The sequence below is a fragment of the Dryobates pubescens genome, chromosome 23 (assembly GCF_014839835.1).
Source record: "Dryobates pubescens isolate bDryPub1 chromosome 23, bDryPub1.pri, whole genome shotgun sequence".
In the NCBI taxonomy this organism is placed as follows: Eukaryota; Metazoa; Chordata; class Aves; order Piciformes; family Picidae; genus Dryobates; species Dryobates pubescens.
In genome coordinates this window covers 13,473,578-13,488,026 of record NC_071634.1, presented here as the reverse complement: position 1 = coordinate 13,488,026, position 14,449 = coordinate 13,473,578, and the positions used below count along the sequence as shown (strand labels likewise).

Sequence of the window (14,449 nt, the reverse complement as noted above, 5' to 3'; positions counted from 1 at the left end):
TTGACCCTTGAAACCCACTGTTAACGTCTGCAACCGAAGCAGAACCTCCCCAAACCCAGGGATCAGTGCTTTAAAATACATCCATCTTCCAAACCAACAAAATGGGGATTTAGAACTGCTTTTTCACTACTCTTCTGAGGTGGGTTTTTAGGAGGGAATGGGTTTTTCTTGTGAGCTGAAGAAGATGGCACTTAGCATTTGGAAATGAGTTGATTCCTTGACATGAACCCAGGTGCTGAAGAAGCATGAATGCCCTTCTCTCCAGTATTTGCTGGACCCACACAGCTGCTGAAGCCATCAGAACTTTGCAGGGGGGGTCCCATCTCTAGCTGAAATGCTGACAGATGTCTTTCTAGGTAGTTTTTTTCTGGATGTGGTTTGCTGATCTAGAAGGTGGGGAAGGTTCACTATGGCTATGCTGCCCTGAGACCAAGATCTGTAGCAATCAAAAGCTGTGATGTCTTTAAAAGTTCTTTAAACCTCTTTTATGCCTAATTTCCAGCTTTCCCCAATTGCTTGTTGCAACTGGATTAGCTCAGAGCTGTCTGGAGGAAAGCAAGATTGGGAAATGGTGAAACAAACCAGTCCAAATCCAGCCTTTGTGGATGTTGAGCTGTTAATATCATGTGGTGCACCCACTGGAGGTGATGCAAACATCCTCTTGCCAGTCTCTAATTTCTGCCTTGTTTTTATTTCAGCACAGGAGAGTTCAGCTTCATTCCCCTCTTGCCTAACTGCTCCATGGTCAGTGCTCTTGGTGTTGAGACCTGCTGCCTTCTGGGGAGGGTGATTTGAGCAAGCATGCAAAAAACCCACTAAGGCTTGCTCAGTTTGTGAGCAAACAAGGGAAGCAGCACCTGGGGAAAACTCACCCAAAGAGTGTAAGAACTTCAACATGCCTGGTTTTAACTTGAAGCAGAGGCTGCACCTTGCAGACATCACTCTGCATCTGCTCTTTAAAAACCTGTGTGGTTGCTTCTTAGTTTTGTAAAGAAACTTGAGGTACCTCTCCCTGCTGTGTGCCAGGGGTTTATCTGGCATCCCAGTCAGTTGCTTTGGACTCAAAGGTCCCTGTGCCAGGCTACTTGAGAGGAAGTTTCCAAAGACAGAGAGGACCAGTCTAGATGTTGGAACCCCATGGTGTGTACATCATAGAGTAGTTTGGGTTGGAAGTGACCTTTAAAAGTCATCTAATCCAGCCACCTGCATTCAGCAGGGACATCTGCAAGCAGAGCAGGCTGCTCAGAGCCCCAGACAATCTTCAATGTTACCAGGGAGGAGGCCTCTACCCAGACGGCCTGGGCCAGTGTCTCACCACCCTCCCTGTAAAACACTTCTTCCTTCACTCTAGTTTAAATCTCTCCTTTTAAATCTCACCCCTTGTCCTGTCACAGCAGGCCTGACTAAAAAGCCTGTCCCCAGCTTTCTGATCAGCCCCTTTAAGGCCTGGAAGACCACAAGAAAGTCTTCCTGGAGCATTCTCTTCTCCATGCTGAGCAACCCCAACCCTCTCAACATTTCATGTGTTATGGAAAAGGCAAGATTGTTAGTTTGGGGCTTTTTTCCCCTGTATCTGAAGTTATCAGCAACATCTCACCTGCATCTCAGCTTCTTGGGCTCCTTGGAAAAGAGAAAATGGGTTATTATTACTTAAACTATTCTCATGTTTTATTTTAGAAACTGTAATATTTTCTTTCATTTTGTAAATGTTAAGCACTTTTAAAATTTATATATCTATGTAGTTAACATTTTTATTTATTTATTTATTTGAACCCAAGTGCAGAGCCTGAGCCTGGCGCGGGGTGCTGCAGGAACTGACTCTTAAGTCTCCCCGCAGCTCTCAGCAGTGGGGCGGGCGCTAGGACCCGGCCCGGGTGGTGGCACGGCACAGCACGGTCCGGTCCCTCCCCGCCGCTCCGCCGCCGCCACTCTCGGTGCTGGTCTGGGCTGAACAGCCTGGAGTTTGGTGGTTTTTTTGCAGTCTTGGCGGGGAAAATTAATAATAAAGCGGCCCCCCGCTCCTGTCCCGAGCTCCCAGAGCAGCCTGGAAGTGCGGAGATGCGGACGGGATGAGGAGAGCCCGCGGCAGCCATGGCAGCGAGACGCGTGTTCCACCTCCAGCCCTGCGGTGAGACCGGGCTGGCAGCCCCCCGGGGGGCACGAGTGGCAGCAGTTATGGCAGCAGCTTGTTCCTCCTACACACACCTACACCTCTTTGACCCCAGCATTGTCTTTTGCAGCGGCGGCAGAACGGGGCTTGGAGCTGGGATGGGATGGGGAGGGTGGGATGGGGTGTACTCTGCTGTTCCTGCTGGGAATGGTGCTGTGGCAGGGGGTAGGAATCTGGGATGTCCTCACTTGGCATCACTGCCTGAGGTGTGTTTTGGGCTTTTTTTTGCTATCTGCGGGGAGGTGGTGCCACCAAACTCTGGACTCCACGGGCATGTCCCAGAGAGTACCAGAGTCTTTGGTTGTAAAAGACATTCAGGATCATCAGGTCCAACCTATTAGATGTGGAGCTCAAGGAGCGACCAAGGGATAAAGGAGTGATAGAACGCAGGTGGCTCGTTCTGGGGGTGTTCTTTTTCCCCCTTTCTTGGTACTTGTTTGTCCCTCTCTGAGGGAGGAGGCACGGTGTGGTGCCTGGTGTTCCGCTCCGGGGCTTTGCTCGCTGATGCGGTTGCCTGACTTCGTGTTGGTAATGGTGTTAAAACCACAATAAATAGGGAAAAGTGAAACTACAGCTCGAGCTGAACTGGTGTGAAGGGTTTGGGCAGTTGTGTTGCGTTGGCAAAAACTCCAGCGATGTGTTTTTGGGGAAGGCAGGGAGAGGGTGGCTGCCAAGGCAGTTTGAAATGCACTTTGTGGTTTATGCTCAACTTAAAGTCATTTTCTAAAGTGCCTCCCCCCCGCCTTGCCCCAGAGGAAGCACTTCCTTCAGCAGCATGGCTGCATGAGCGCTGTGTGACACTAAATTAAGTGACAGGGACTTGGGTTCGCTGTAGGGGAAGTTTGTTCTGGAGTTGAAGCAACTGTAGGTGGCACAACAGCTTTGACTCCTGCGAAGCAGCAAGCGGATGCTGCTGCTCGAACTCCTCTGGAGGAGCTCTTCTCGGGGAGGACTGTGCCCTTGTGGGGTTTTTTCCCCTCTCTCATTTCAGTACAAGTTAAAAAGTTTTCTTTAGGCCTGATATTCTTCCTCAAAGCTTTCTTCTGTGCTGCTGTTTTCCAAGAACAAGGCTGTAATTTTCCCTCTTCAAATCACAGAACGGTGTGGGTGTGAAGGGACCCCTAAAGCTCATCTAGCCCCCACCCCCTTGCAGTCAGCAGGGACATCTGCACCTAGAGCAGGTGGCTCAGAGCCCCAAACAACCTGACCTGAGATGGTTACAGGGATGGGGCATCTCCCACCTCTGAGAAACCTAGGACAGGCTCTTGCCACTCTCGGTATGAGACATCTCTTCTTTCTCTTCCAGTCTCAATCTCCCTCTTAGTTTCAAACCATCACTCCTTGTCCTGTCACAGCAGGCCTCGCGAAGAAGTCTGTCCCTAGCTTTCCTGTAGGTCTCCCTAGAGCCTTTTCTTCTCCAGGCTGAACCACCCCCAACTCTTAGCCTGGCTTCACAGCAGGGGGCTTCCAGCACTGCCCTGCTCCAACAGGTCCCTGTCTGTGCTGTTCTGAGGACTCCAGAGTTGGCCCCAGCACTACAGGTGGCATCTCAGCAGAGTGGAGCAGAGGGGCAGAATCCCCTCCCTGTTGGTTGCACCAATGTTGTTCTTCAAAGCTTTCTTCTGTGTTGCTGTTTTTCATGTCCAGGGCTCTTGAGCCCTGATGGTGCAGACTGTCCATCAGCAGTGTGCATGTGAACAGCCCACTGGGAACACAGAACTCTTTCCCCAAATCATTGCAGTGTGCAGTGCTTGCAGGATTTCTCCCGTGGGCTTTCTTGAAGTGTGACTGTAGCCTCGTCTCTCCTTTGTGCAGTTACTACCTTTCAAATGCTATAACTGGCATGTGGCATAAACTGTTTGACCCTAGGGCTGGGTAAATTCAGAGGTGTTTCAACTTTCTCACCCGGGTTGCTGCTGAAGCTGTGTTTTGTGGGTGTTTTTTTTTCTTTGGAGGCTAGAAGGAAGCAATGATGCAACACTTCCAGCCCTGTCTACGCTGCGACCTCAGGCAGTGCTGCTGCCACCTTGGCGAGCTGCGAGTTGCTGTTTGCTCTGACCCTGCTCAGCCCCAGCCCTCCGGCTCTGACATCTCCGTGGCTGTTACACAGCTGCGGCTCTGTGAGAAGGATGCACCACAGAGGGGAACTCCTTGCAGCTCTCCTGTTATTTGTTGGCAGTTGGAGTGCTTCAGCTTGTTAAAGGAAGGCAGCTAGAAACACGAGTTGGGCTTCTGCACGGAGCACTGGCGTGGCTCCCGCAGCGGTGTAAGAGAGCTGCGTGTGAACCTGAAGTGCTTTGACTTGAGCAATGCTGTAGGAAATCATTTGAGGCTGTAAGCAGTTGTTAAAGCAAGCTTTAGTTTTGTGTTGAGTCAATGTGAAAACAAAGGTCTCTTGGTCTGAGAAGGAAAAGGATCTGAAATGAAAGCTTTCTGTGTTTGTGGAATCATCGAATGGGTTGGAAGGGATTTTTGAAGTTAATACAGTCCAAGCCCCTGCAGGCAGCAGGGACATCTGCAATGAGAGCAGGTTGCTCAGAACCCCAAGCAATCTCACCTGGGATGGTTCCAGGAAGGGGGGGTATCTACCATCTCTCAGCCTGGCCCTACAGCAGAGGGCTTCCAGCCCTCCGAGCATTGCTGTGGCCTCCTCTGGTCCTGCTCCAGCAGGTCCCTCCCTGTCTGTACTGTGGTGAATACTCCACAGCTGCCACAGGGGCAGAGCAGAGGGGCAGAATCCCATGCTGTTGGGAATCAGCCCAGGACAGACTGGCTGTGGGTGCAGAGTGCTGGCTCATGTCCAGGTGTCAACGAAAAGTTTGACAGTTCTTGCAGAAAGGAGCTTGAGGTTGGCTGCAAAGTTGGATTTTAGTCTGGAGTTCTGTGACCTAGCTTGGTGCTGTTTTGTTTGCCTGTATAAGTCTAAAACCACAGCCCTTGTCCTTGCAGAACTCTGGTGATGCTCCACACACAGACTTCAATCCTGCAGACAGGTGCTAAACCACCTGGGGGAAAAGCTGTTGGCTTTGAGTGCTTTTCAGTGGGTAATTCCTTCTGATAGTGCGCTGTGATAACAATTGCTGTCCTAAAGCTTTTGCCCTCTTTTGGGTGTCGTTTGAGTTACCTCTTCCTAAAGTAAAAGCGCTTCTAGAAGTGTCCTGTTTCCTTATGTAGAATTTCTCTGGGAGTAAACAACTCTCTGGGACACTTTAATGACTCATCAGCCTCATGAAACCCTCATCTGCCCTCTGAATATGCAAATCAGCACCCAAAACACCAGCAGTTATCCAGCATGTGTCAAATTCCAAGCTACCTTTGCTGCTAACAGCAGCTATTAGAATGAGAATAGAATTAAGCAGGTTGGAAAAGGCCTTCGAGATCGAGTCCAACCTATCACCCAGTTGCTGCTGAAGAAGATGAGGAGGAGTCCGCTGTGAGGGATACCATGCAGTAAGGTTAAAAACTGAGAATGCTGAAGCAGTTTTTTTGTTCAGCCCAGTGTGGGTCTGAGTAAGGATTGTGAAGTTTTGCAAAGCAGCTCCATCAGTTTGTGCTGGGACCTGGTGAAAACTGAGGAAAAACTCTTCTGTGTTGGCTGTGGCTTTGTTGTTTGGCTTTGCTTTGTTTTGGCATTTATTTGTTTGTTGTTAAGTGTAAATATAACTCTCTAAATTGGATCTAGGATAAGCTCTTGATAAAGCCTTTCTGCAGAGCATGGTGACATGCTGGCCCGGAGCAGAGCACTGCAGGCTTCTGCATCTGTCAGTGCTGGCTTTGATATCAAAGCACTTGAGCTGTCACAACTCCACGTGGTTTTCTATTCCCCCTTTCTAAATTCATCCCTGGCTCTGACTTGCAATTAAAAAAAGAAGCTGTATGAAGGGCTTCAGCCTAACTCTGTTATTGAAGAAGGGTCTGCCAGCTCTGGAGCAGTGGGAGCTGTGATTTGGGTAGGACATAGAGGGAACGGAGTCCAATTTCATCCCTCATAAATACCCTGCTGAGAAACTGCAAGACGATAGGGAGGAAAGCCTGAAAACCTGATCTGAGCCACTCAGTGGGTAACACTGACTCTATGCTTGTGTTGGGCAGGAGCTTTCTTTTCCTCTCAGGTGCTTTTTAGTTCTTTAGACTTAGAGGACCTGATGCAAATGGCAGTGGAAGGGCTTGTGGGGCTGTGGCTACCCCAGGGACATCCCTGCAGCTATAACGTGGTGGGATGGATGGATGGATGGATGGATGGAGACTAATGATAATGTGGCCTCTGACAGCAGGGAAGAAACCTCAGATTTGAAACTGGTGGAGAGAGCATCTCAGTGGATTGGTGCTTGGAGCTGGGCAACCTTTGTCTTGAGATGTTGTGGATGGGTTTTGAAGAGTGGAGGTGATGAGCTGCTGCTTAGGAGCATGGTTTAGTTGTAGTGGCTTAGCAGTAGTGATTGGGAGCTCTAGGCAAGTGGTGGGGCTTGACCTCAAAGGTCTCGTCCAGCCTCAGCAGGTCTATGGTTCTATTGCTGGGTGCTACCCACTCGTGAGGGCAGGTGAGGGGAAAATGAGGAGGATAGGGCAATCTGGGGGCTGAGGATGAGGTGGTCTTCCCCTTTTGGCACTGGGACAGGTGTTGGCTCCCTGCAGTGGTGGGAGCTGCCACTGGGGCTCACAGCCTGGGGGGAGAAAGCAGCCCGTGAAGCACGGCGTTGGGCATCAGCTTTATTTTCCTTTTCCTCTTGCCTGCTGCCACCTCCTTCTCCAGGAGTTAAACGTCTTTTCCTCTCGCTCCGAGCCTAATTGCATCCCCAGGGTTTACCAGGCGTGTGTTTGTTTTATTCCCCGTGCTGGCTGTTCCCACCGGAACAGGCTGATTTCTGTAGCAATTGGGCTGCTGTGTGCGGGGCGTTGTGTGCTGGCTTTTTTTTTTGCTTATTGTGCACAACAGGCTACGGCACAAGAGATTCGCTGAGGGGAGGAGGTTGGCGGGGGGAAGGAATTGTAGTAATGCCAATACTTCTTGAATATTATAAACCTGGCTTATCAGCCCGACGCAGAGCTGGAATTTGTCTCTTCCTGTGCTGCATCTCTGCTTTCTGAGAGGGGCGTTTAAATACAGGCTGGAGACGCAGCCCTGCCAGTGTGTGCTCTGCTGGGCTGTGACAGCAGCAGCCAGGCTGCTCCAGCAGCGGTTTTTTGTTGTGCCTTGGGGTCGGTTTTTTTGGTGGTGTGGGGTTCGTTTTGTTTGTTTTTTTTAATACTAACTCCTTTCCAAAAAGGAACTTCACGGGGCAGGAGGCTCTGAGACTGCATGTCCCAGCAGTTCCCGCTGAAGGAGGTGAAGGGAGACGCGGTTTGCTTCGTACCTGGCTCTCCTCTCTTCTCTGTCCTCATGGAGCCAGCTTCTTTTTGTTACCCCCGGCTCACCTTCCTCCGCTCGCCCTATGGCCAGTTCGGGGCGAGTGCTGGCTCTTCCCAGGATTTGGCCCCGTGGCCACAACGCTTGGTGACGCAGAGGTGGACCAGGCCAGTGGATGGTGCGTGACCAGGCAGGGATGGAAGGGTCAGGGACCAGAGAGGGGTGGGATGGCATAGTAAAGAAGCCCAGTGAGGTTTGAAGGAGTGTTGGAGATGGTGGGGGAGGAGGGAGGCAACAGAGGTAGGACTTGTTAGATGCATGTAGTGTGGTTGTGTTGATGCATTCTTCTCTCAGACCTCTTGTGGTGGTGCTTGCTTGGCTGCTGTCATCTTCACCAAGGAACACCTCTGGTCCTTGCTACATCCTTGCACCCAGGGAAAGCTGATAAACAACCTCAGCATGGGAGAAAAAAAAACCAAAAAGAAACTGATCTTAGCCAGCCTTTTGTTTCATAAGCTTCTTCACTTGCTGAAATGAATCCAGCAGTGTTTAGAACCTGAAATACCTGCTGGAGGCTAGGCAGGCTCGCTTCACCTTCAGCTTAGGATGCTGGCAGCTCTGTCCTTTAAGCTGTTAGTAAAGGTATCAAGTATGGGTGTAGGGGAGGATATTGAGATCCTCTATTAAAGATTTCCCTGACTCAAAATACCTTAAAAGTCTCAGCTTGGATAAAACTTTACTCGTTGCTTTACAGCCACAAAATCTCTGAGGGTAGATCCTGTGGGTGTAGGAGCTGAGCTCTGTGCTGATCTGGAGGGCAGGAGTCTTGACTGGCTGTAAAACTTTTTCGGGGTGAAGATACCAGGCTTGATGAGATCCTGAGCAGCTTGATTAAGGTGGTCCTGCCTGGATCAAGGAGTGAGGCTGGAAACCTCTCCAAGAGTCTCCTCCACCCTTAGCTAACTCTGTAAAGCATGGTGGACTTGCTTTGCGCCTCACCAAGAGCCTGGCTGCGGCACGCCGTACCTGGAGGAGCTCGTCAGGTGGCATGCAAAAAAAAAAACACCTAATGGAGGAGCCTGGGTGAGCAGTCTGGGCAGAGAAAAGGCGTAGGTGGTGTTTCAAAACATGCATTGCCTGTGGTTCCGTGCAGCGGAAACCAGCCTGTGGCAGGGGCTGAGGACGGGGGTCTGCGGCTCTGAGCCCTCTGCCCGAGCTGTGCCCTGCCTCGCCTCGCTTTGTGCTCGGGAAACGCTCGCTGCCTCCTGGGGGCTTTGTGCCGAAGTCATTGGCAGTTACTGCAGGGAGTGAGCCAGCCTTTGGAATACTCACTCTCTTGGTTTGGTTTTTAGGGTTCTACCTTTTCGAAGGCTGGGTGGATGTTGGTTTGGGGAGTTAGTGTTTGTTGTTTGGTTGGGGTTCTTTTCTGTTTTGGTCAGCATAGACCATTCCTCTGGGCTTTAAATACCCAGCTGTGGAAGTCTTATTGTTATGAAAATCCTGAGTTGTAAGGAAAGTGAGGCAGTAAAACAGGCTCGAAGGAGGAGGGGGGAGGATGTGGCATCTTCCCTCCAAAGCTTTTTAGGCACTGCACGGTCAAGCGCTGGGAGGCAGGCTGGGATGTAAGGCTCTTCGGACGAGGTGAGGTCTCTTTTTGGGGTCTATTTTCTGCGGCTTGCTGTCAGAGCACAAACTTCTTGCCCTGTTTCTCATTCCCTTCTGCAGGCTCCTCACTGAATGCATTAACCCTTGCGCTGCTGCTGCCGCCCGTGCTGGGTAGCGTGGTACAAACATTCGAGCCCAGCCCTGCAGCCGTGCTCGCGGAGTTAGGGCAGCTATATCTTTAAGCAATGTCATTTATCTTCCTCTCGGCAGCAGGTTTGTCTTTTGTTTCCCCTCCCTCTCTTCTTCCTGCATCTTCACATCCTCTTGTTTCCCCTGTCCTCCTGCCTGTAAGGTACAGTACAGTATCTCCTCACTTCAGTTGAGCCTGGCTGCCACAAAGCTGCCTCTTTTTTTTTTCTTTTAAGGAGGCACGGGGGCTTTCTCTGTTCGGAGCCGACGGGGTTTGCTGGATGCTGAAGTGCAGGGTCGCTTTAATGATTCTATTTTCCTTCCTTGCTGTCAAGTAGCTCCGGGAGGCTTTGGGATCTGGTGGCTGGAGGAGCCAAGCCAAAGGCCAGCGGTGGCCGGGGCTGCGGTGGCATGCGGAGCGGTGCTTCTCAGGCGTGAAGTTAGAGGGGCAGGCTGGCAGCGCCGGCTGGGAGAGCTGGGGTGGAGGTGCCCATCTGGGAGCTAATGGGTCAGGCTCTCACTCCACCCATCCGCCGCTCGCCAATTGGAAGTGAGGGAGAAAGATGCTGTGGATGGATTAATATTGAAGCCATCGAAACAGCACGAGCCATTGCCAGCTCGGCCACCTGAGCGAGTGCTGTTTGGGAACAAGTGTGGTGGCTCGGGGGAAGCAGCCAGGAGGGCAGTGGAGGCTGTTGGAACAGCATCTCTGTTAAAGAAGTAGTGCAGGTAAGTTGTGCTCTTGGGGGAGAAAAAAACCCCAACACCCAGCCCTCAAACTGAAGCACTACTGTTGCTGGGTGATGCATTTGGACAGGAAATCTAGAACACCAGCTCTGCCAGCTCTTTAATTATTTAATTCACTGAAGTAAGGCAGCACTTGATGTATTTTCAATGGGCTTTGCTGCTTAGTGATGATATCTGTTGCCTGTGCCGGATGTCTCTGTGCTGTTCTGTTTAAGGATGGAGAATACCTTTTGAATTCAATTTACATTAACCAGAGTGCTCTCTTTCAGGGCTTGAATGTAGTTTTCAGGATATGCATGGGGAGATGAGCACAGGAGATCTTACCTGTTCTGGTTTTCCTTTTAATTAATGCGAAAACATCCTAACAGGCTGTCTGTGAGGCTTTACATACTGATGTTTCACATGGGGAAAGTGCAGTGCTGAATAAAAACAGAGTGCATGGCTGTAAGCTGTCTGAGATGCTGGTGCTGTAGCCATGGAAGCCATGTAGATGAACCCTAAACAGTGTCCTAACAATAACACTCTTGCAGTCTGCAGTTATTTCACCACCAGAGCAGGGCATTTTGATCTTGGCTTGATGATGGACTGCAAAATCAGATCTGGTGCTGCTGGGTCTTCTCTTGCCTGTGGTGGTGTCACTGCTGCTGTTTCGTGGCTCCTAGACATAGAAATTGTGTGGGGTGCTTTCTGTTATCCTGCAAGCCTGTTGTGATTTCAAATCTTGGTGTTTAGGGAGTGCTGGGGCTGCAGAGGGCAGCTGGGCTGCCGTTTAGGTGCCCTTTGGATTGTTTTCACTTTTGATGGCAGAAGGCTTTCTTTCTGTCTTGCTTGGAACCACAACTGGAAATGTCTTTGGTGATCAGGGGGATGAATTCACTGCTCTGCTTCAGTATCTTCCTGTGCTTCCAGTATAGGTCTGCTCAGGGAAGTGGTGGAGTCACTCCTTGGGGAGGGATTTAAAAGCCCTGTGGATAGGGTGCTGATGGACATGGTTTAGTGGTGACCTGGCAGTATTGGTTAACAGCTGGACTTGGTGATCTTAAGGGTCTATTCCAACCAAAATAATTCTATGGTCTTGCTTTTGACCTAACTTACACTTTGTGAAGAATAAAAGTCAGCCATTGGGATAATCTCTCTGGGGAAGTGGTGGAGTCCTCTCTACTGGACACTTGGAAGGTGCAGCTGGACAAGGGCCACCTTTATCTAGACCATGTTTTTCTTAAGAAAGGTTGGAGCAGGTGATGCTTGAGCTCGCTTCAACCTGCTGTTCTATGCTTCTGGGTTTGTGTGAGGTAAAGCTGATCTGATGTTCCATCCAGATGCCTTTTGGGGGAGGGCTGAGGGGGTGGGAAGGCATGCAGGAGTGACTTCGCATAAGCTTGGTCCAGCCACTGTTTCCTCTTTAGCAGCTGTTCTTGATGCTGGTGGCAGGAAGATGGGGATAAAAACTTCTGAGAAATGCACTTGGCTCCAAAGCATCATCCTGGTACCCTGCAGGGGATGCTAGAATGTGAACCTGGTGGTGCTAGAGCATCCCTTCTACCTTAACCCTAAAGAGGTCTTGTGGCTGCTACTTAATTTTTTTTTGGTGCTGCTGCTTAATTTTTTTTTTTACAGTACTTAACCCAGCTGAACCACTGCAGGGAGCAGCTCCCTTCCTGGGAATAGCCCCAAGTGAAATGTTGATAGACTGTCTCCTAACCATTCTGGCATGTTTTACACAGCACCACTACAGATAAGTGGCAGGTGGTGGCCTCTGGAAGACCTTCTGTGCAAGGAAAGCATTTCTGCTTTCAGGAAAACTCCAGGCACATCTTTAAATCCACATTCAACCCTGACCAAGATCTGGGGCCCTTGCAGTATCTTCTTTTCATTAAGAGTGATGAGGTTTTTGATAGGTCCCTGCAAGTGGAAGAGCTCTCTGAAAAGCTGTCACTAAGAGTTAATGCTTTCTAAATTATTTAAGTGTTTCAGGAGAAGTCTACTGTAAAGCCTCAACTGGTCTGTCCTTGGCTCTTTGCCAGCTTGTGGGATCTCTGGAGGTATTTGCTTTTGCTCCTCTCCTTGTAGCACTTATGCAAGAAATCCTTGCAAGTCTTAAATCCCATTTTTAGAGGGCCCAACAAAATGAAACCTCCCTCTTCAACCTGGGGGGGGGGAGGGCAAATAGCCCAAATCCCCCAGCCAGCTGCCAAAGTGTCATTGTTTCCCTGATTCAGCTTGTCCTGCTCACCTACAAAATGCAGGGCAAGACACCTGGAAGAGGAGGAAAAGACACCCTGTTAGCAAAGCAGCTGCACAGAGCTGGGTTTCCAGGGTCACCTCCTCTTGCAGCTCACCTCTGGGAGGCAGACGTGGATGTTAATTGCTTGGGTGGGCTCAATTGTGATGAGTCAACCTGGATAGCCTGGTGCTGCTGGTAGAGCCAACTGCCACCACTCTTTGGTGTCCATGGGGTGTTCTTGTGGGGGGCAGCTGGCACTGCTGCAGCCAGTGATCTTTTATTAGATGGTTTTATGGCGATGAGTATTGTGGAGGAAGCTGAGGAGGGGCTCCTGAGGGGAGTTGTTCAGTGCAGTGTGGTAAAGACTTTGGAAGCAGACGTGTCTGATCCCTGAGCTCGTGTGTGGGTGTGTGTTTGCCTGGGAGTGAGCAGGCAGGAGGATGCTTCCTGCTTTTTAGCCTTTCGGTATGATGCTTTCTATTTCCACAGCCAGGGAGTCTGAACGTTTACTTCTGGGGTTTCATTTACCAGAGTGAGCATGGCAATGATTTAGGACCTCCTCCACAATTTCCCTTCATCAGAAGAATATCCAGCTCCTTGCATACCATCCCTGATTCGATACTTTTAGGGCTTGCTGAAGCAAGGTGGTGTGGGGTTGTTTTTTGCTACCTGGATCAGGACTGGCATGCCAGGGTGGTCACACTGATGGAGCACACTGTTTAGGGAGCTCCATGTCCCAGTGACTAGAGCAGATAGGAAGTGTCAGAGGGAAGTGTCAGTGTCATGTCCTCCAAAAAAATCAGCCAAGTGGCACATTTCCTACCAGTGTTAGAGACGTTTGGTGACCCAGACCTCATTGTCCTAAAAATAGGAATTTTGGTGAAGTGAATTCCTTGTGGGAAGCAAAAAGGTGGTGAAAATCCTTCAGGGATACTACTACTGGTAATGGTGCTTGCCTCCCCTGTCCCTCTGTGGTTCTGTGGCAAGAAGAGTGTCTGAAACATCACTACTTCGGGAATGTGCTGCCCAGGGAGGTGGTGGAGTCACCATCCCTGGAGGTGTTCAACAGGGGATTGGATGTGGCACTTGGTGCCATGATTTAATAGTCATGAGGTCTGTGGTGACAGGTTGGACTTGATGATCTTTGAGGTCTTTTCCAACCTGATTGATTCTATGATTCTTAAAGTGCTCCTGGCTAACAGGAGAATCCTCTCCTGTAAGGACTGCTGGAGGGTTTGGCCATCTCTACACTTGAGAACAAAGCTTTTTCCCTGCAGGTCTGAGTCTGGTGGCTGAAGCAGCAGTGTGTCCTTGGCTTGGGCTGTGTAAAAGCATCTTCCTTCTCAGTGTCTGCTCTGGCCAACGCTCTCTCATTTTCCAGAAGCTTACCAAGGTGAAGGAAGTTGGATTCCATTTAAATCTTGCTGGGTCATGGCTGTCCTAGCCTGTTTTCAAGGCTTCCAGAGTAGTTTTTGTGCTGGTGCTTGCACATGGACAATGGTTTAATAAACCCCTTTGAGTAAAGGCCTCCAGCAGAACTCCTGCTGGTAGGTGGTACTGCTGCCTGCTTTAAACCTCTGGGCATTCCCTGTGGGAATTAGTCCCTCCTCACCCATCCTGCAGTGTCTGCATGAGGAGAAAGAAGCTGAGAAGTGAGCAGGCTGCAGTGCAGAATGGGAACGTAGATCTGCCCTTGGCTAGAGATGGGCTGGAGCGTGCCTTTGAGCTCTCTGTGATGACAAGGACATTGCTAACTCTGTACTCTTCAAACAGTGCTGCAGAAAGCAGCGTTGGGAAGAGCTTCAGATGTGTGATGGGCTTGTGGATGTAACTGGGGGGGAGCAGGAATGGAGCTGGCCCTTCGGGGAGCTGCTTGTGGGGCTGTGCTTTGTCCTTCCCAGCAGCTATGCCACTGAGATGAGCAAAGGATAAACTGAGGAGGGATGGGGCTCTGGTGTGCCTTGGGGAAGAAGGATTTATCCCCCTTAGCCTCTGCTGGGGGTGAAAGGTGGATGGAAGTGTGTCTGCACTGAGAAAGCATTTGTGGTGCTTGCAGGGAGACTGAGGCTGTACAGCGGCACTGAAGGAGAGTCCTTTAGTTGGTCTTGGTTCTTACTCCTTCAAAATAAACCCTGGAGTCATACAACAGTTTGGGTTGGAGGGGACC

General features: G+C 50.3%; 1 protein-coding gene across 1 annotated transcript in view; it reads left to right on the top strand.

Moving 5' to 3' along the window:
* Positions 1-7,468: 7,468 nt before the first annotated feature.
* The window catches only part of SLC4A11 (solute carrier family 4 member 11), an 80,975-nt gene continuing 73,994 nt past the window's right edge, over positions 7,469-14,449 (top strand). The window contains exon 1 of the mRNA XM_054172417.1: positions 7,469-7,695. Within this exon, the coding sequence (XP_054028392.1) occupies positions 7,470-7,695 (226 nt within the window). The 5' untranslated portion in view covers position 7,469. The remainder of the gene's footprint in view (positions 7,696-14,449) is intronic.